Raw genomic sequence first — 21,814 nt, 5'->3', positions numbered from 1 at the left:
AGAGCATTGGAATTGGTTTGATATAAAATAAAGCCTCATTCTTTTAAAATAATTTTATGAAAGGATGCTCAGCATTACTAGGCCTCAGAGAGATGCAAATTAAAGCCACAATAATTTTAATAATCAAAGGGGTTGGGGACAATTTAGAATCTCATTTGAAACTAGTAATACTCTCAAACAACGCTAGTGTACTATTCTAAGGCAGCAAGCCTTCTTCTCTAATCCATCCCTTTCTTTCTGCCTTTTATTTAAATCTCTACCCTGCATCATTCTAAAAATTCGTTCAGACTCCCTGACAGTGGTCAACATAAGTGCCGGATGCTAGGGCCCGGATGTAGCAGAAAAAGAGTGTGTGTGTATGTTAAATCAGGTGGCAACTGATCTTCCCCAATCTGCTTGGTCCACTCACCACCCTAACTTCTAACTACTAGAAACCCCATGCTGGTCCAAGGCAAAGCATTTAAAACATTATATTTTCAGAGCAAAAAAAAAAAAATTGAATGGCGAAATCACACTGACTTTATTTCATAATGACAGAAATAAAAACCTATGAACTTCCATGATTTGCAGCCCTTGGGTGACTTAAGAAATGCAACATTTGGAGCTAAGAAGATAAAAAAGAAGAGATAATCATGGATGCTTCCAAGTATGTCATTTAAGTAGCAAGTCCCATGTGACCAAGGAGGCAGTTCTTTCCCCGTCTCTCCAGTGAGAATTCTGGCAGGACACAGGATTCATAAGGTCTAACGTGTTTATTTCATACCCAGGAGAGAGCTTGGCTATGATCAGAAAGACTGAGCCAGTTTCACATAAAAAAGTAGGACCTATCACCACTAAGGTCGACTACACACAGATGAGCTAGACACACTTGAACCAACATCACTGACAGGTTGAAACACGGTGGGAAATGGATAGAAAAGTCATTCTGGATCTTAACAGGACTCTGATACGGTGAGATCTGGTCATTGTCTCCTGTGATCAAGGGGATAAAGACTTGGATGGTCTCTGGGTCATAATTCACACGCAAAGATTGTTCTCAAAGTGGACATTCTCTTCTGCTCGGTAGTGCACTGCGACTCCATTTGGTGAAGTTCCATCCTTAGCATCATTCGATGACAGTTTGCTGTATAAAAGAATCACATGGTAAGAGGAATGCAGATCTCTCTGTATAAGCAACACGTTTATTTACGACCAGGAAAGACTGAGAGTCTGCAGCTCCCAGAGCCCCACTCACATAACCTGTGGAATGAGTCGAACCCTACAGAGCTGTTAGTGTGCAGTCGAAGGAAAGCCTGTTTAACAAGCAGGTAGAAAACCTAAGCCGTATTAAATAAGTCCCACTAGTCTCCTTCAAGGGGCTCATGGGATGGAGTACAAAAATCGGCAATCTAAGACAGATACATGATATGAAATTGAAGTTCTAGATCAAGGTGCACATTGTCCAAGTCAGCTGAGAAACTGTTTGGCTGCTGTTATTCCAGCGTGGACTGTGACCTTTCAGAAATGGTATTAAACCCATGGTGTGGTCTGCATTCTGTATTTAAGATAAAATAGGGAACGCAAAATGTCAGGGTGTATTGGATATAGCATTTAAAACAGTGTTGTTTCACCCAAGTGTGTACGGGGTGACAGTGCCAAAAATCACCCGGTCTTTATGGTTAGTATCTGAAAAGCGAGAGTTAGATGGGTTTTATAATACACCTCCTCACATGTCAGGTACACGAAAACTTTATGTGTAGTGTTTTCATAGAGCTGTTTTATAATTTGCACAGTGACAATGTTTAATCCCTGAGCCTCTTCAGAAATGCTATGAAATGCATTGAATCTTCACTCAACCCAGATCTTTAACTGAACCAGTCATAAGTGTGAAACCTTCTAGGTGTCGATGGCAGGAAATGAGTCATAGAGCTGCCAGCAAACACGTCTGGAGGAAATACTTATTTGGGGGGTTTTGTTGTTGTCTTTGCCCTTTTTTATATTTTACAACATTGTCTACAGCATGTTTTCATTCATAATTAAGTGATAAGAGGTGAACGTAAAGAAAACACTGACATTGAAAGGACAAACACCAACTAAAGGGATGCTGTAGTCCGTGCTTCTGCCTGTAAGAAGTGTTTTCCCCTCCTATGGATGGAAGCAGGAGCTCAAAGCTTCCATCAGTATGGGTTTTGAACTCTGAAGGACCTAATACTGCATCTTTCAGCTGCTGTGCGTTGTGAACTTGAACATCACTTCATATTTCGAAACCCGCTCTCTGACGTGCGGAGTGAGAACAGTGGGGCCTGTGTCACAGGTGTGGTGATAGGAAGGAATGACGGCAATAACTGAAGCCCACACTTGCGGGCACTTGCAGGGTGGTTGGTGATGCAAACTCAGTGGGTTGGCTCATGTGATGAAGACATAGGGAAGACTGACACCCACCAGTCATGAATGGCAGCCAAACAGGATGGCTTCTGAGTCAAAGAGAGACCTCACTTAAAGCCCAACTGGACTGAACAAAGCAGGCTACCTGGAGCTGGTAGCAAGCAGTGGTTTCACACCAATACCAGTCAGTGTTTGCTCAGATGAACCGAGGGCATGGATGAAAGTAAAGGGGATTTGAGCTTTAAGTGGGCAGTAGGATACATTTATAAAAATTGTAAACCAAATGGCTATGAGGCCAGATAACAAACATGAAGGAGCAGAGCAGGCTGCAGATGGAACCAAGGGGTGGGGGGACTGCAGAGCCCTGGAGGCCCCCACCCCACCTCAGAGCTTGTGCTCTGCTTGAGCCTAGTGTTGTCTCCCTCCAGGTCTCTGCAAGGGGCCTCCTGGTCCACCAGGGCCTGCTCACTGAACCCCCTACCCATACCAGGGTCTACATTCCCCATGGTATTTGCCTGGAAGCACCTGCAGGACCCTGTCTATTTGCCTCTGTGTTTTGTCTGCTTCGTTCATCTCTTTGGAATATAATAGGCTTCCAGTAAACAAAGCACTGAATGAAATCAAGGACAAACCAAACAACGCACTCCAATGTAATTTCACCAGACACAGTTTGTGACTCAGTGCCATTACTCTGAGAGACGAGGCTGGAGCGCTGTTTCTGGAGCAGCCCCTGGCACAATGCCAGGGGAATGGAGCAAGCTCAAACTATCACTGGACGCTGCGGGCGGCAATGCAGGCACTCACTACGCTAGATTTTTCAGCATCTGGGGTGCAAACTGGAGAGTTCAGGTCAAGGAGGAGAGGGACAGACAGAAATTTTTGTTTATTTTTACTGGGGTAGGAGCATCAACAGGCAGCAACACAAACCTTTTGAGCTTACCTTATATGCAACACCTTCGCATACGCACACAAATATCCTAAATTGGGGAGCAGTGAAGAGAAAATTAAACATGTCAGCCAAGAGTTCCATGAGATCTTTTCCCAAACATATATATTAGTTCTGTTATTACTTTAACTACACAAAATCTGAACAAAGCCAGAGGCCAAAAACAAATTAAATTTAGGAGAACGCTTTTTGAAAGGAGGAAATCGAAACAAAACACAGAGTAGACTCCTCCCTGATAACTTCAGGTAACTCCTTCCGAATACACAGGACCTAGATGAGCCCCTCCATGCAAACTGTCTCAGGTTCATTGTTGGGTTAGTGAATTCACACACATGCCCACACTTACCTGATGCAATTATAATAATTATACTTCACTTATAAGAAATGGAATGTGTGGTTCTTCACAGAGGCCGGTTACACACACACACACACACACACACAGCTGGTGGGTGGCTACTGAAATATGTCTCCCTTCCACCGTCTCACTGGCCTCCTCAGTTAAGTGAGTGTCGTAAGACTCTCAAGGATGTTATCCTTCACAGGACATAAATTGGGTCTTCAGGGAAGGAGACAAGGTAGAGAGTCAAGAAATCTTACACAATGAGGTTTGCTGCCTTCCAGTCCCAACTCTACCCAACAAACTCTTACTTTTTAGTATTTAATTTCTCCTATTGCCCATTTAAATTTCATTTTTCTCTTTATAGGCCAACATTTTTAAGAAAAAAGACAAGGTTATGAGACAGGGAACTTATGTGAAGTCAGAATTACGCGGTTTGTGGAGCTACTTGAAACCAAGCTATCTGTTCTGTTCCCTTCGGCACAATCCTGCAACGACTTACGTACTTTTGGCAATTACAGCCACCAACACGCTGAGCAGTAGCAGCGCGGCAGCAGCGAGTCCAATGTAGAGAGCCTTATTGCTGCTCATCCATGGGTTTTCTTTCAAGTTCACCCGCTAAAGAAAGATCAACAGATTGAAAAAGCATCCTGTTAGAATTATAGGGAGAAAACAGCTCCTAAAACAATGTACTCAGACACATTTATCTTTATTGGCCCTTGTCTCCTAGACCATGAGGGGTAAGACCAAATGATCGGAGGTTGTAACCATGGTGAAATCCCAAGACAACTTGAAATTTAATACCCACTTGGGGATGTGGAAATCTTTCATACCACCCTTGAAGTGTTATTTATGGAGATGCACAGATCTGTTAAAGCTCAAACTGTATGCTTCAAAGGGTGTATGTAAATCCCCCATATAATTTTTAAAAATCAATAAGCTACATCCTCTTGCTATATTAAAAAAACATTTTTTTCATCTGCAAGTTGACTTGGTGATTCTATATGATGTTATCTGAATGTACACAAATATTCAACTTGGTCGTTAATACAGTCCTTATTTTTTAACTGCAATTCAAGGTTCTACTGATGTCTATGTAAATGGGCTCAAAAGCAGCGGCTCACAGACATGGCTCTGATAAAATTAACCTAAAATGCTGTGCAATTGGGTAGAAGTGCAGAATTTGGTTTAAGTCTCCTGGTGCAGTTCATAAGGCTCACCCTTCCACAATAAGCCCAAAATGTGTCTGGCACTGTCCCAGGCCCCGTGATACAGCTTAGCTCCCATCCTGAAAAGATCCCACAGGGTAGATATTTCAACAGAAAGGAAGTGGAAGATCAGAGAGAAGCATCAAGCCCCTTGTAGCAAGGAAGTTTAATCTCTGTAATCAGAATCCTGGCTCTTTTAGTCGCTTGTGACCCTCAACAAGTTATTCAGCTTCTCTGAACCTCCATTTCTGTGTCTGTCAACTATAGGTTAAATAACGTCCTTGGCCCTGGCTGGGCAGCTCTGTTAGTTAGAGCACCACCCCCTTATGCCAAGGTGAGGGATTCAATCCTCAGTCAGGACACAATACCAGAAGCAACCAATGAATGCATAAATTAGTGAAATAACAAATTGATGTTTCCCTCTCTCTCCCCTCCTTCTTCTCTCTCTTCAAAATCAACGAAAATTAATAAATATGCTCCTGGGAAAGGTACACTTAGATACCTCCCGAGAAGCACTAAGAGGAATGTGAGGAGGGTAATTCAGCACTTGAGCCATCCATGTTTAAAGGGGAATCAGCCACTGTCCGGGAGGGAAAGCTGGGTTGGGATTCCCTGACCTGTGGGGGCTAAATGCTAGAGGGTACACGGGGCTGCCAAAGGAGACTTTGCATTCCATGTCAAAACTATTCTATTACATAAAAAGTGCATGTGCTTTTCAAAATGTGCAGCTAAGCACGAAGGGAGGAAAAGTAAAATCAAACATAATAGTAACATATAGAAACAACCATTATTACCATTTTTATTACATACCCAATAATATTTAGCACTTCACTAGAATACTACTGCTCAAAAAGCCTTGGCAAAATAATTCCCAAACACAACACTGAGCCCCAGGGTGTTTCAGGCTTCTGTTAATGGAGCTGTGCATAGAATGCCAGGCCTCTGACAGGAAACAAAGTCAGGGAGAGTCGGGGCCACTGGCAGTAGGCACAGCCTCTCACAAACGTGCTTCTAAACTGTTTCTACTTTTTGCTAAACGTACCTGTCCTACAGGCAACTGAGGTCAAGAATAATCTCACCTCAGGATATTGGTTGCTTTTTTAAAATTCAACATGAGTCTGGCGGTGGAGTAATGTAACAATCATTTCCATAGTGATAGTTCTGATATTTAGTAGGTACAATCCATACAGATTCAGCCCAGGTCCATCAGATCAATCTGTGTCTGTGCCCAGAAGTTGTTAAAATCTTTAGAGTCACTCCTATGCAGTGTGCTCATTGTCACTGAGATATACAACATCAAGTCATTTGACCCTACACTAAACAGTCCGCCTTTGCCTGAGCTCGAATGTATTTTACTATAGCCAGGTTGTCATTTCTCACCACTTGGACCAGGATTGTTCTCAAACTATTTTGTCAGTTGCTCCTAAGAGTTGTTTGAACATGCAAAGGGAAAGTGTGCTCTACCCGGACAAAAGAAAAGTGTCCTGTGAATTATTTTGCCTCGCTTATGTGCGCAAAGGGAACTCTCGTGAGCATCATGATAGCACAGACCCTAATGTTGTTTTCCACCCCGACAGTGCAAGAAAATTTTTCAAATCACCAAGTTGAAGACATTGAAACCTCAGTAAGTCATCCCACGGGGAGATTCTGGTGTGGAAAAACTCTGCAGTGTCCTCAGATTTTCTACATAAGAAAACTATCAGGTTGGAACAGCCTCCAGTACCACTGCGGAGACTCCCCTGATGGTACCTGGAGTCTTCCTGGGTGGGTTGTGTTACCTCACTCTTCTGAAATTAGTTCATTATTTTTTGTCCAATTTTTGGCCAGGAGAAAGTCTGTAGTCTGTGAGGGTTGTGCCAATTTTTGTGTGAGTAAAATATCACTTATCAGGCATCTCTAACATATGAACTTCACAAATTAATTAAATCATCCTTATGTAAGAAACAAATTATTTTCTTCTTTGTCTCTTCACTAGAAAGAATCAGCCTGGGGGCAAGCCTTAAAACTTGCTTCCAAAGGGACATACAGGGAAGGTGAATAACATGGGAAACTTGCTTACATTTCCGCAGCCTTGCCAACCACCCTGTGAAGGCAGCATCACAGTGCTGTTCCCATCTGCTCAACAAAGAAAAAATTATTTAGAGTGAGAAAAAGTACTGACTTTTCGCTACCAACACCAACTATATTCACATTGCTTTCTGATGACAAATAATATGCCCAAATGCAGCAGGCATTGCAGGAATTAGACCAAGTTACTAGTGTTTATGAATTTATCCTGTAAGGTCATGTTTCTTAACATTTTTGTCATGGACCCTGTGAAAATGGACCCCCCCCCCCTTTTTTGTGTGTGGAATAAATGCATCACATACAAAGTTTTACCTACAGTTTGAGGAGCACAGAGGCCATTCTGGGAACCAGGTTAAGAATGCCACTTATACATAGGTAAGCAATATTTTTGTGCCAGCTAAGAACCCGTCAATGAGTGCTCAGAGTAAACATCAGACTACTCTATGCATGATGGACATTACATTGATTTTACACTCACACTATAAGGAAAATGTACTAAGACATATAAAGCAGGTTGCGTGTAACTCCTACATTATATGCCAATGTCTATTCTGTCTGGTATAAGTACTGCTACTCCAGCTTACTTTCTTTGTTTCCATTACGTGAAATATCTCTTCCCTGCCTTTAAAATTTTGAGTGTTCAAGTCATAAAAGTGCTTTGAAATATCTAGTTTGCAATAGAGAACATATGGCTGGCTTCCCTAGATAATTATAGGTTAAATGCAGAATTCTCTTTTAACTGAGAATCTACTATGTATGAAGCACTTCGCATCTGAACAATTTTTTAATCCCATTTTATAGATGAAGGAACAGACCTGGAATAGTTATACACATTTCCTACTCTATCAATGACAAAAGCGTCCGACCATGACCACCACACACACTTAGGTTCTTTGAAACTCCCTAACCGCTAACAAAGCTGTAGAAACTCAGGAGTAACTCCTGGGTTTACGTTTCACTCATTCTGAGACCACTTTAACCCAAGGCAGTGTCTAGGATTAGGCAATGTCTGCAGTCTAGGCTGTGTTTGACCTTAAGTAAGTCCTTCACATACAGGACTGGATGATGCAATAAAAATAGTGGGACCTCAGTCACAGGAGATTGAGTTCAAATCTGAAAATGTCCCTTAGAAGTGTGACCTTGACCATGGTCCATTGCATATACATATTTGTGTGTGTGTAGATACATATATACACAACATATATACATATACATACATATATATATACATTATATATATATATATATATATGCACATATATTTCTAGCTAGGGTAACCTTGAACTACAACATTAATATCACCCATCTCAAAATGTTGGTAACTTAGATGATGTATGTAAACTACTTAATGTCATATCAGTTAACTGTCAGCTGTTACTAGGTATAATGTCCTTATAAAGAAAGGAGCAGTGGGCAGCGCACAGTGCCCTGACTTTCCAAACGTCTTGCCTTCTTCAGTCAGCATAAGCCTCCAGGGAGGGGTGCAACCACTTGCCCTCGGACCTGCACCTAGTCCCCAGCACTGGAATTGGGAGCTGACTCCAAAACACAGCCATAGGGCCTCCCCAGTCTGACAATGGCAACTACTAAGGCCTACATTGAAAAAATTAAATGAGAAAGTATGAAGTTTCCTGGTGCAGACAACTGGCAAAGGGGGGTGGTGGGCCCTATGACAACCCAAATCCCTTCCAGACCTAACATGTTTTGCTTCTGTGAAGCTTCTGGCAGCCACGGAAGGAGGACTTGGGCACAGGGAGGGTTTGGCTCTAGAGCCTCAGACGCCCACCGAGATGGAGACACAGCTGCTCCGACGTCTGCTCCACCATGGAAAGCTCTGCCTTCCCCAGGTTACAGTGACCCGATATTTGCAAAATCATTCCCCACAGCTACCTTCTTCCCACTCACATCCTAAAAGTGTGGGTACAGCTGCCTGTCCCCTTGTGTTCTTATCCACTCTCACTGTGCTCATGTGTCTAAAAACAGTTTGCATGTCAGGATTCCACATTCAAACACAAATGTCACCATTCTGTCACCCCAAAAGAGGGCATCCCTCTGCGACTCTCACTGCAGGCCCTTTTTCAGTGAACCCTCATCTTCCAGGAATGATTGGCAACAGGCAGGCCATGGAGGGCCCTGCAGATTGGCAGCTCCTAGGTGCAGTGAGTCATGTTCAGGGGGAGTTGGCAAGGTTTGTCCCTGTTTGGATACAGCACAAGCGCAGGACACACAGCCACTTCTGCATTACCAAGGGGTTCAGCATGTGGCACTCCCCCTACTCACCACTCTGGGTCACAGAGTTAGCTGGGAAAGATGACCAGCTTCAGGATCACCTTTCTCCACTCTGGGGAAGACAGCTCAGTCTTCCATTGCAAAAGAGTAGAGGGTACATGGGACCGGCTCAGAAAGTGGAGACTAGGGGAGGATTTCGGAAAGGCAATAGCAGATTTTCTGTGGGGCAGACCTCTCTCTTTGGTGCCAGTGCCGGTGGCCTCGAACCCTCTCTAGGTCCACTGGCAGGTCTCACAAGGCAGTAGGACAGCCTCCTAGATGTACTGAGGCTCTGGTGCTTGGCAAAAGGTCAGCACAGATGAACAGTTTGGTCTGGATCTAACTATTTTACAACTCTGGCCCAAAGTAGCAAGCCCAGTAATAAAGACATGTGGAGTCAGGATTGGTTCATGTGACTTAGAAAAATAGAGAGATGCATGTGGATGTTCCTAAATCATACAGGTCTCCTCCGCTAGTCAGGTTTCTGTGCCTGGACAGCTAAGTAATAATCACAGTGGCTACTGTAACTGTGTTCCAGGCTATTCTTCTCATTTGATCCTCACAAGGGTTCTGCATGGTCAGTGATGTTCCAGGCATTATACAAATGTAGAAAACAGATTCAAAAAGGGTGAGACGTTTGTCCCAGTCACACAGCTAATTGGAGGGGCCAGTGTCGGCATTCATGTCAGAGCACGTGCTCTTAACAACACGTCAGTGATCGTCAAATCTGAATGCTCTCGGTCTCCAGGGAAGAAAATGAGGTTACCTGTTGGGCAAGGGTCCAACAGTGAGCTGGTCGTATTTGTTCCCTGTGTTGTGATAGGCTGGGTGTCTGTTGTCTGCATTGGAGAAGATGATGTGGCTTCTGAAATGGAAAAGATGAAAGAGTTCTGTTCTATTTGTGGAGAATAAGTCCCAACCACCTCCAACAAAACTAAAATCAAGAAGTATCTTCGAGTCTTTCCTAAAAATTTAATCAAAGATAACATTGAGGCCTTGTACTGCCATCTCAGTTTTTTTTGACTAGTGGTAATAAATCTGATATTGATAGTGCTCTAGATTGTTCACCGTCCACAGAAACTTTTCACACTCTTCATACCTCCAGGATCCCCCTGAGTGCAGAATGCGCACAACCGTGCATTATGCAGGAGACCATTTGTGTGAAGCTTTATTCATACAAACGACATTCCCTCTGCATGGAGCAGGGCCTGGCAGTGTGCACTGGTCTGTCCTCCTGTCCTCACACCAACCCCAATCTGGGTTTTCTGACCTCACTGAAGTTCCCACTTATCCGACCGCACACCTTTCCAGGGAGATGCACATGAGGACCAGCACAGGACACACACTCACATATCTAATTTCTGGAGGTCTCCTCAAGCTGACTATGCTGCCCAAAGTCCCAACTTGGTAATCATTCACAACCCTCAAAGCCAAATGGACTCCAAAGAAGGACCTTGGCCCCAGTCCCTTCCTCAGTGGCATTCCAGGCACTACTCTTGTAAGACTCATTTCCTGTATTGTCTGACTCATCTTCCATGTCCCACCACATGCTTCCCTGGATTCCCCAACACTCGGCTCTGCACCACTTGCCTCTTTACCAGGCCTTTGTATTCCCACCCCTGAGAGCACCACAGACTGCCAGAGCAAATGAGTGGTGCTGGCCAGGTAAGGATTCTCAAGCCTGGGCTTTCCTTAGTGCCTCTCACTGGTCTTTCTGTTTCCCCTTTGCCATCATCATCTTTGCGTTTCAACATCACCCTTCCTTAAGTTCTGAACCCATTTCATGTTTTCCTCCAACACTGAACCCAATATCAGGACGTGACTCTCTTCAGGACAAAGGACAGGACAGTACAAGAAAGTCAGATGCTCAGACTCTCTCCACTGTAGATCCACGCACAACACCTCTTGATCTTAACTTCACCCTCCAGTTTGGTTCTTTGTGGGCCTCTTTCTTTCTTACCTGCTCCTATAACCTTACACCCAACCGTTCCACGAGTATCTCAGGAAACCGGCATGTGTAGAGGCACTGGGGTTGGGCAGGGGTGGGTGTAAAAGAAAACGTCTCTGCATTGAATTAGCCCCAGTCTTCACCTCCTTCCTGTCCTGTAAAGCCCACCTCTGAACTCCAACTCCTACGAAACTATCAGGATAAAGATAAGGCTCAATTCAGTTAACAATACAATTAATTTTCCTTAGGAGGTCACACAAACATGTAAAGCCACACTCTTCTTCTGACTGTCTGCTTTAAACGAAGTAAAAAAACTCATGTACGTTCACTAAACCATGTCTACTAATCCTCACACTTTGCAGGCACACACTAAGTCAAACCAAGAAGCCAAATCAATATTGAGAATGTCAACAGATTTTTTGGTATATTCAGCTACTTGGGACAAAGCTGTATTTCCTATAAATTTTTATGTCTTTAAAACTCAGTTTTACCCTAAAGCCCTCTCCTCCAAACTTAGCTCGTAGCCCAATGCTTCAAGTCCTTCCTAGTAAACATACACTGGTTCAATGGGAATCAAGGAACATCAATTGTTCCATCAGAAATTTCTTGCTAAGAGGCTGTGACCTCTCTGTGACTCCTCAGAGTCCAGGCCACTTTAAGTTGTCAGAGACTGATGAAGGTTTTGAGACTCTTCACTAAAATTATGGTTCTGAAAAAAAGATTTCATTTATTTATTTTTAGAGAGGTGGGAAGGGAGGGAAAAAGAGGGAGAGAAACACTGACGTGAGAGAGATATATCAATCAATTGCCTCTCGCACACCCCCAACTGGGGACCTGGCCTGCAAACCAGTCATATGTACTCTGACTAGGAACTGAACGAGTGATCTACTGGTTTGCAGGCCAGCCCTCAACCCACTGAGCCACACCAGCCAGGGCTAAAAGTTACCTTTTTAATCCTATAAATAGAAGGGTTGAACCTAAACTGGTCCTTAGGAAGCCACTTATTTCCCTACCCACATGTGAAATTATTCTCCATTTGTTTTTCATCTGAACTCTTGACTATGGGAAATCTGAAGTGTGAAGCATGTAGCCTGAATTTAAAGAAGAACCATATGTTCTAATTCTAAATTCCTGGGCCTTAAATCCAACATTTACTTTGTCATCAATGTAAACAGCATTTTCCCCCTACTTTATGGTACATATTAAAGTAAAGAATACTAGAAGCAAAACCGTGCAAGGCACTAAATGATGTAAAAACCAGGATGTCAGTGTGGATGTCAGATCAGGACTAATTCATCCTAATATAACCTCAGTCAGTGCTCATGGTGGAAGGCACGATCCAATAGTTGTAGCTACAGCCCCCAAATTCAAATTAATGGAGACCGAATCCTGGCTCAACCACTCTCTATCCATATGCCTTTCAACAATAAACACAGACACTTTGCCTAGGTTCCCACAAATATAAAACAGGTGTGAACTGCACTGCCATTGCACAGGGTTGTCCTAAGAATCAAGTGATATGATAACTGAAAAATTTAGCATGATTGTTGTGACATAGGAGATGAAAAAATGTTAACTTCACCGAAATATGATCCTTGAGTTAAGTGCCTGTTTTTGGAACCTGAGCCACCTTAAGGTTCCCTCAGACAGAATCTCATTAACCTGACCCTTGTACTCTGACATTCCCTGTATTTTCCTTATAAACCTTCTTTCAGCTAAGTCAAATCCACATTATCCTCATTAGGTGTGAAAGATCAGTGGTCTGAAGCTTGTTGGCTAACAATGAATTCCTTTGAGAATCCAATTTAAAAAACAATGGGTCCCTTGATCCTGAAAATACTTGTAGGTAGGAAAGGTGCATAGAATACACACAGGGGTTCACAGACCCTGTGAAGCCATGTGTGGAACCGGAACAGAAGCCTTGCACTAGATTGTACTTCTGCCTTAACATAGCTCCTGGGATGGTCTACAACACCCTCTCACTAGAAAGCCTCTGGCCTCAGAAACACATCGGTTTACCTGTCTTGAGGTTCAGTGTGGACGATGGCATTGTAGGAGCAGAGGTGGAGACTCTAGGTGAGGCTGGAGCACTGGTGGCCTTAGGTGGAGCTAGAAACCGACATTAAGCAAGGATTAAAAGCAGCGAGAAAACAGAGCATTGGGCTGGACCTGTACTTCAACTCAACCAATGAGAGACCAACCCCAGTCTCCTCTCAACTCTGCATTCTTGTCATTAATTACTTCGAATATGAAATAGGAAGGCTGGAAACAGTCTGCTAAAAAGGAATTCCTGCATTGAAAGGTTTAGATTCCGGACGGTACAGAGGTGAAGAGATTACCCTAGATTTGCCCTGGAGCACTTTATAAAGAACAGCCGTACTTGGGGTGGTGAGCACACAATACAATATGCAGATGATGTATCATAGATTGAATACCTAAAACCTATGTAATTTTATTAATCAATGTCACCTCAATACATTCAATAAATAATAAAATTAATTTAATATAAAAAAGGAAGAATAGCCATACCTGTCAGATTCATGTATCCTCATAAACATCTGTGGAGGAAAAATGTCTAGAGCCTGGACCTGTTTTTGTCTTCTCAGTGGTGAATGACAAAGACTAAAACAGTAGTTCTCAGGTCCAGAATGTTTACAAAACAAACAATATTCAGCTCAATCAGTTCTGAGGTTACCCTCCCCAAGGACCAGCACCTTCAATGAGGATGAACTCACACCCACCAGCATATGCTAGATTGTAGGGAGAATCTATACAACATACATTTGGGTAGAAAGTAGACTAGACCACAGGTAATGACTTTGACTGCAGTCAGAGGTAGTGTAGGATTTCAAATCACATACGCAAGTTCTCAGAACTACCCAAAGAGAGAGCTGAAGTTAGAATTAAGCCCTAACACAGTGCCTGGCACAAAAGCAGATCAATGAAGGTCTGATTGAACAATGTGTACATTTTCCCCCCAATAAGTTTTTTTAAAGCTCAACTCAATGATTTAAAAAAAAAAAAAAAAAAAACCCTTGGATAGGAGACAATTGGTTGAGAAGCTCTTCTTTGTGAAGAGATTCCATTCAGTTTAGAATAGAGACAATATTTGCCTTAAGGGAAAAAACACCTTTGAACAAATATTTTGAGTGCTCATTACATGCAAAGCATTAGTCTAAAGCAAAAGTTAGCAACCTTCCTGAAAAAAGGCCTGAAAGTAAATTATTTAGGCTATGGGGCTCTCTGGGCTCAGTGGCAGTCACTCCAGTCTCAGGGTGAATGCATCCACTGACAAGATAGTAAAATGATTAGGTGTGGCTTTTCCGATAAAAATTTATTTATACAACAGGTGAAGAGCCAGTTTTCCAATCTTATCTGTCCCTGGGGCTATACTTCGCTGATCTTCATCTAAGGCGAAGTCAGAAGCTTTTAAGAGGAGTGCATTCCAATTTCCTCCCTACATTTTAAAAATGTAGTCTAGAGAGGAAAAGCAAGCATGCAAAATTTCTGATCAAAGGAGCACAAGAAACAATACGGAGGAGAAAACCTAATCAGGTTGTTTAGTGAACTTGTTTTCTTCCATGGTAAATAGTTTACCCAGAGAGTAACCACGACAAGGAAGATGCTGATGAGAAAAAGTTCTAGCAATAGGTTAAAGAAGGGACAAAGCCTGTAAAAAAAAATTTTTTTAAAGATTTATACTATTTGAAGAGAAAGCAGAATATAAACACTAATCCAAAAGAACCTATCCACACCAACACTTCCAATAGCCAAGTGTTGGAAGCAACCTAGGTGCCCATCAGAATGAGTGGATCAAAAAACTATGGTACATATACACAATGGAATTCTATGCAGCAGAAAGAAAGAAGGAGCTCCTATCCTTTGTGACAGCATGGATGGAACTGGAAAGCATTATGCTAAGCGAAATAAGCCAGGTGATGACAGACAGATACCACATGATCTTTAGTAGGAGCCTAAACAACAAAACAAACAAACAAGCAAAATATAACTAAAGATGCTGAAATAGAGAACAGGCTGACAGTGAACAGAGGGAAGAGGGGATGGAATTTCAGGGGAAAAGGGGAAGGGTTTACAGGAACAAGTATAAAGGACACATGGACAAAAATAAGGGGAGAGGTGGAAAGGGGAGAGAGGTGGGGAGGACTGGGGGGTGGGCTGGGGTGGGACTTAAAGACAGAAAACTGTACTTGAACAATAATTACAATTAAAAAAAGAAGACAACATAAGCAAAGAATTGGTTATTGGAGGCAGAGAATGACTGGCTCAATTATGGACCCACTTACCCACTAGAGCGAGCACTGGCCTTGTAATTACCTGCTTACTAAATAAGTGAGAGTCACTATAAAAACCGCCTGCTGATTCCTTTCTATAACATTTTTTTAATTCAGCCAGATGAAAATAATTTCACAACCCCAAAGAGGCCGTTATCATAATTTCTTCTTCACATGCTAACCCTCACATCTCTCTATGGCCCTCTGTGATCTCGTTAGCTTTGGGCTTCCAGAAGAGCATCCCAGAGTCAGCTGTTTTCTTCATCTAAACTGGGCTTATTGAGTTTGCCTTCAGAAAGAGAGATAAGCCAATTCCGAAAGCTGGGGGATCACAAAATAAAGTCTCTCTTAATTAAGAAAGAAATGGAGACGTAAGTTATCAAGGACACAGGTCAAAATAGACCTTAGTGGATAAATATTCACTAAGAGGAGCAGAAACCAGCAAATCCCTAAGAACCTAAGTTTTTTTTATCAAATGATAAGGATTATTGGTATCATAAGTATTAGTATGTCCACATCGCCATGGAAAAGGCAAACTTTCAGATGTTTGGATTTCATGAATATCTTCACAACAGCTGGGGAACAGCTATTGGGATGTAAAAGTTTTCATGATATAATAAGGTTGCTTCAATGTATACGCAACCAGATTGAACTGACGATTTGTACTGTTGGTGATGTATCTACTTGTCAGTACACTCAACCATAAAATAGGATTGAATCGCACTAAAAATGTACAGGATTGTCACAAAAATTTTTGACATAATACTTGTAAAGGACTTAGCATGGCTCCTAACATAGGGGAGAGGGCAAACATCGACCTCACTGAAAGCTTATCCTCGAGTGGAGGGTCTGACTTCAGAGTGGACCAAAGAATCTCCACTCAGAGCTGCTTGTGAGAACTGAAATCAACGTATAACCTGACCCTCCTTCTATGGCATCCCTAGAATTTCCTCATAAACCTGTGTTCATCCGGGCTGAATCCACAACAGCCTCGTTAGACGCCCAAGATCCATGGTCTGGGGTAACTTGGCTGATAATGAACACCTATAAGAATATGATTTAAAAAAAAACTATGGGTCCCTTCACTCTAAAAATATTTAAATTCCATGCATTAAAGAATGTGGATCACAAATACTGGGAGACCATATATTTAATCCAGGGCATATCTTATCTGAGATAGTCCCTCTAACACATGCCCTGGGTGGTCTACGTCTTCTCATTTGAAGACCTCTGGCCTCAGAGACACATCAGTTTACCTGTCACAAGGTTCACCGTGGGTGCTGCAGTTGTAGGAGCAGAGGTGGCAACCCTAGGTGATGTCGGAGCACCGGTGGCCTTAGGTGAAGCTAGAAACCAATAGGAAAGCAAGGATTAATCAAGCAGCAGATAAAACTGGGCACTAATCTGCTCTGAACTCAGAGTTCTGTTATTGATCAACTAGAATCTGACAGGGGAGGCAAAAAAGGGAAACAGCTGTATTGAAAGGTATGAATTTCCACATGATCAGAGGCAAATAGGGCATCTTGGCTTTGCAATGAAGCACTTTGAAAAGACCAGCCACGTCTGCCTGATTTACGTATCTTCATAAACATATGTGAGGTGGGGAAAATGTTTAGGGCCTAGACCTGCCTTTGTCCTTTCAAGGGCGAATGACTAAGACTTAAAATGTAGCTCCCCATCCTGCATGGTGTGGTTCAGTGGGTTTAGCACCAGCCTGTGAACCAAAAGGCTGGCCATTCGAGTTCAGTTCCCAGTGAGGGCACATGCCTGGCTTGCAGGCCAGGTCCCCAGTTGGGGGTGCACAAGATTCAACCAGTAGATGTTTCTCTTCCCCTTGCCATTCCTTCCCCTCTCTCTAAAATAAAGGACATTTATTTTAGCGTGGTTCCCATAAACAAATGTGGGGGGTTCTACCATTCCTGGGTCAGGGCACATACAGAAATCAACCAATGAATGCACAAGTAAGTGCAAAAACAAACTGATGTCTCTCTTTCTTTCCCACTTCCTCTCGGCAAATAAATACATTTGAAAATTTGAAATAAAAAGTGTGTCCCTTTTTTCTCACCAAAGGATACCATTTTAACCTTCAAGAAGTTACCTAAAATCTCAACTCTGGGGCATTCTTATATTGCCTCCCAGATATTGTTTTCCCAGAGTTACCTACTTTCTCTGTCTGAATCAGCCTTATCTTACTTGACTTCAGTAGAGAAGCAAGTAAAAGCCAAAAATTAAGAGATGTCAAAAAAAGTTTCTTTTAATTAAAAAAATAAATAGAGACACAGCTTATTAAGAGCATAGGCATTGAATTCTATTGTTAATACGAAACCTCAGTTGAGGAAGAAGTATGTTAAAAAATATATACATATATATATAAAAGATGAAAAAATACCCTAGTTAAGGGAGATTCATTAAAAGAACACCGAAACCATGAAATACTCCAGAACGTACCTCTCTCAGGGAATGTTAAGGCTATTAGCATGTGCATATCAAGAGGTGGAAACTTCTGAGATTCCTGGATTTCATGAAAATCTTTAAAGCAACTGGTGAGTGTATAGGGAATGCAAATGTTTTCACATTGCAAGAAGGTCATTTTAATGCTTAAACAAGTAATGTTGTGATGCGAGGTGACATTTACCTAAAAAATCCAAGACAGGGCAGAGCACGAGGGTGGAATTGCTTGGCTGACACAGTGTATATGCAACAAGATTGAGCTGACAGATGTTAAAGTTGGTGATGTATCTATCTACTTGACAATATCTTATACAATACCATTTAAATTATCCGCATGAAATTCTCTGCAGTAGTTTTACAATGTTACTATAGGTCATGTTATAAAATGGAGTGATTAAAGGAAGAAGCAGACAAGCTCACCTGGCTCTATATCCAATAATATGTTGACTTGCAAATAATTAAACCACCCCAAGTGCTCAACCCGGCAACAATACATGCCGCTGTCAGACTGGGCTGCGCCCTCGATGGTTAAAGACACGTTGCCTTGCGAAATCACTCCCTTGAGGTTATAACGCCTGCTCTTCTGAAAGGTGATTTGGTGGCCATCCGTCAAGATGAGTTGATTGTAGCACTGAGAAGGAGCACACGCCCCTCGATCCCAGCACATGGAGGTGGTCCCGTCAGCTGTGGAGTAAGTGCAGGGGAGCGTGACCGCCTGACCCACCACTCCGTGCACGCGTGACTGAGAAACCACAGCGTCTGTAGATAGAGAACACAGAGCACAAGGTCTCGATATTTGAACTTAACACAAGACCATGAGTTTCATTCTGGGTTTGACAGGATCTGCTTATGAAACAGGAAACACAAGCATGTTGCTCCCCAAGAGCCAATCACTGCCTCAGTTGAATATGTTTGCAAATTCAACTGCCATTGAAGCTTTTATTGCAATTCTTAAAATGTCTATTGCAAGTGAAGTCACCTTACTATCCCCCTCTCATAAAAATAAGCAGAGCTAATGTTTTGGTATTTTTTTTAATTTTTTTATCTTTTTTTTCTTTTTTTACAAACCCTTGTGTCGAAGCAGAGCTAATGTTTTGTTTAAAGTATCATTGGCTTAAGGGCAGAAGTCTATTAAACTCTTTGGAAATCAATTTTTGAAAAATGGGTTTCTAATACTTCCAAGAGGAGAGAAGGCTTATCATGTGCTTTACGATTGTTCTAAAACACTCAAGTAGGTCCCTGTCCTCGTGAGTGGATGACAGCCAGCACCAGCACAGCCCACCTCCCCTGGTGAAGCCTGACAATTGGGGAATGTTCAATCAAGTGCTGAATTATGCCAACTAGGAACAAAACCTCTCTCCTGTGCGAGTGGCACTAAAACCCCATATCGTCTTCCTAAGAATCAAACTGCACAAAGTGTGCCATGAAAGACTGGTCACTCTCCCAACCTATCTCCATTTCTTCTTTTCATCCCCTCCACACTATAACACTGATACTATTTCTCACATACATACACATGCATGTCCAACTATCTACCCACCGCCTTTTTTGTTAAAACACAAATGGCAGTTATACTTAGCCACAGATTTGGTAACTCAGAGCATTTAAGCCATCTCTTTGGAGGAAGATTGCAGCCTGGTTCTTTGCTCACTAGTTGACCCATTACCTTCCAACAGAGCCCAAGAACATCCATCTTCCTCCACCTCACCCACACACTCAGGGCTTCCAGACCCCAGCCCCCCTATTCACTTACCTGTCCAAAGTAGTATGAGGCCTGTGAAGGCTACCCAGGAACACATGATGGTATCAGCCTAAAGGGGAGAGAGAACAAACTGTTTGGTGTGTCCCCCACCAGATGGTATGGGGACAAGTCTTAATTCTCAGATTGCAACTTTTGCTTTCACCCCGACTGGGTGAATCACAGGAGCCCACCCTGCTGGGGGTTGGTAGCCAAGTACAATGGCTTCAGGTCTCTGTTAGCTCAGGGTGGCTGAGGGCTTTGCACCTCCAACAGACAGGCAAAGCTGTCCTCGGAAGCAGACCCTTATTTCCCAGTCCTTCCCCACACATAAAGCTCCAACCGATTCCTGATGCCCCCACCAGAGATGAGGGAGCGAACAGGAAGGAAGCCAGGGGCAGGCTCCATACAGGAGAACATGAGAGGAAAGACCAGTCTTCCAATGGTGGCAGTGCACTTACCCTTGGCCTTCAAGATGATAGTCAACTGGCCCTTTGCAAGATGAGGGTGCTTCCTGCCCTGTGGCCCCAATGGTTAGTCCCCAGTCTCAGTTATATTGCCAAGTTACATACTAACAAGAATTAAGCCAGACTGTGAATCACTGTGTTTCACCATCCATGCTACAAGAGACAACCCCACTCATGCATTTTACTGAATGATGTCAGAATCTGGACCAGACTTGGTGTTCATACACACAGACCCAGGGAAAAGCCTCAAGACTGAAAATCTACCTTCGTAAATGGAAGGCAGGGAGAGACTGACAAAAGAATTAGGCCATTCCAGTCTGGCAACTAACAGTAAGGAAAACTTAGATACAAACCTTCCCTCAAGTGATTGCAAGATAAAATGGATCTCCATGCCTCTTGGCAGGTACTGAAGAATTGTGTAGAGTATAGGGTGGGGACAGTCATCGGTACTAGTTCACAACTGCTACCAGGTATTGGAATTACTTTACCTACTTGACCAGGTCAGGACAATGGCCTGTTCCAAGAACTGGCACACAGCAGGAGACAAGGCAGGGGTACTGATCACTGTCAGAATGAACATCGATTATGATTGGGTAGGCTCAAAGAGGGGTCAATGGAAAGCAACCTCCACTCTGGCCTGGAACCCGCTTGTGGGACAAACAGCGGTCAGGTCATGGGACCATTTCTCCTCCACACTCCACCCCTCAGGACCGGCTCTTCCAATCTCAGGCCTCGTCTCTCCTGAGAGGTGGCCTGGGTGGTCAGCAAGGGGCTTCGTCAGTCTGAAGGTTGCTCACGCACGGCTAATTGACTGCACTGAAGACACAGTTCTCAGCAATAGCACAGACACATACGAGAAAAGAGGCAAATTGAAAGTAGTCCAAAATTAATCAATTAAATACATACCTACATAAATAAATCAGTCCAAATATTAGTAACAATTTTTTCCATCATGTTCCCCCAGGACCCAAACCAGTGGGTTAGTAGGTCACCAAGTAGGCTTGGGGCCAGATCACGTAAGGCATTTACAGTGTCCTTGACTTTTTATATGTGCTAACAAAAAAATGCTAGCAGATGCATCTGGCATAAAAACACAACTTTCCATTTGGATAATGGCACAGGTGGGTCCCATCCCCATAACTAGATGCCACAAGATCAGCAGAATTCTAAGGTCAGAAAGGCAAATATCCAGCAGGGACTTGAATTAAGAGATCTCCTCCCAGTATGAGAATTGTACTTGTAGTCTGTCCAGGCTGTGTAAGCCACACATGTTGGCCAGGAGGAAGTTGTGCTGTCTGGCACGAGAGGTCAATAGGAGGGGGAATGTGCCAGACTAGGACCCATTCAATAGTGCGTGTACCCGTCCATATGTTGCATGTCTCCATGGATGGGTCTCAACAGCATTGGAATGAGAAGGTCCACTAGGGACTCAGCAGTTCCTCCCCATCGAGGGACGTGAAGTGACCGACCCTCCCCGGCGGGAAATCCCATTGCGGATTTTGCTAAATGGCCCTTGTTCCAAGGACAGGAGTGCTTGGTGCCCTCATTATCACAACTCCTTCATCCATGACAAGCTTAGGGGCCAACTGCTGGGTCTTTTGTTCTCCACACTTTTACTGTAATTTAGCACAAAGAAAGAACCAAATTTTGATTGTGCGCCAGTTTACTTTTGACACTTAAATCCACTTAACTAAATGTAACCTAATTTTAGAGTGCTTAACCAGATCA

General features: G+C 43.0%; 2 protein-coding genes across 2 annotated transcripts in view; both read right to left on the bottom strand.

The window, feature by feature from the left end:
* HAVCR2 (hepatitis A virus cellular receptor 2) overlaps positions 1–21,814 on the bottom strand; it is a 63,897-nt gene that overhangs the window by 10,773 nt on the left and 31,310 nt on the right. The window lies entirely within an intron of this gene.
* On the bottom strand, positions 1,018–20,666 carry LOC118986189 (hepatitis A virus cellular receptor 1 homolog). The gene is made up of 9 exons (XM_037044996.1): positions 20,579–20,666; positions 18,302–18,640; positions 16,687–16,776; positions 13,158–13,247; positions 9,957–10,055; positions 6,915–6,970; positions 4,154–4,265; positions 3,305–3,341; positions 1,018–1,123 (listed from the first exon to the last, which is right to left on the bottom strand). The coding sequence occupies exons 1-9, from the start codon at positions 20,664–20,666 to the stop codon at positions 1,018–1,020; spliced, it is 1,017 nt and encodes a 338-aa protein (XP_036900891.1).

This window comes from Sturnira hondurensis, unplaced genomic scaffold (genome assembly GCF_014824575.4).
Source record: "Sturnira hondurensis isolate 20B ecotype Veracruz unplaced genomic scaffold, ASM1482457v3 Scaffold0004152, whole genome shotgun sequence".
Taxonomy (NCBI): domain Eukaryota; kingdom Metazoa; phylum Chordata; class Mammalia; order Chiroptera; family Phyllostomidae; genus Sturnira; species Sturnira hondurensis.
Note: the sequence above shows the minus strand (reverse complement) of the source record. Positions and strands in the feature narration are given on the sequence as shown.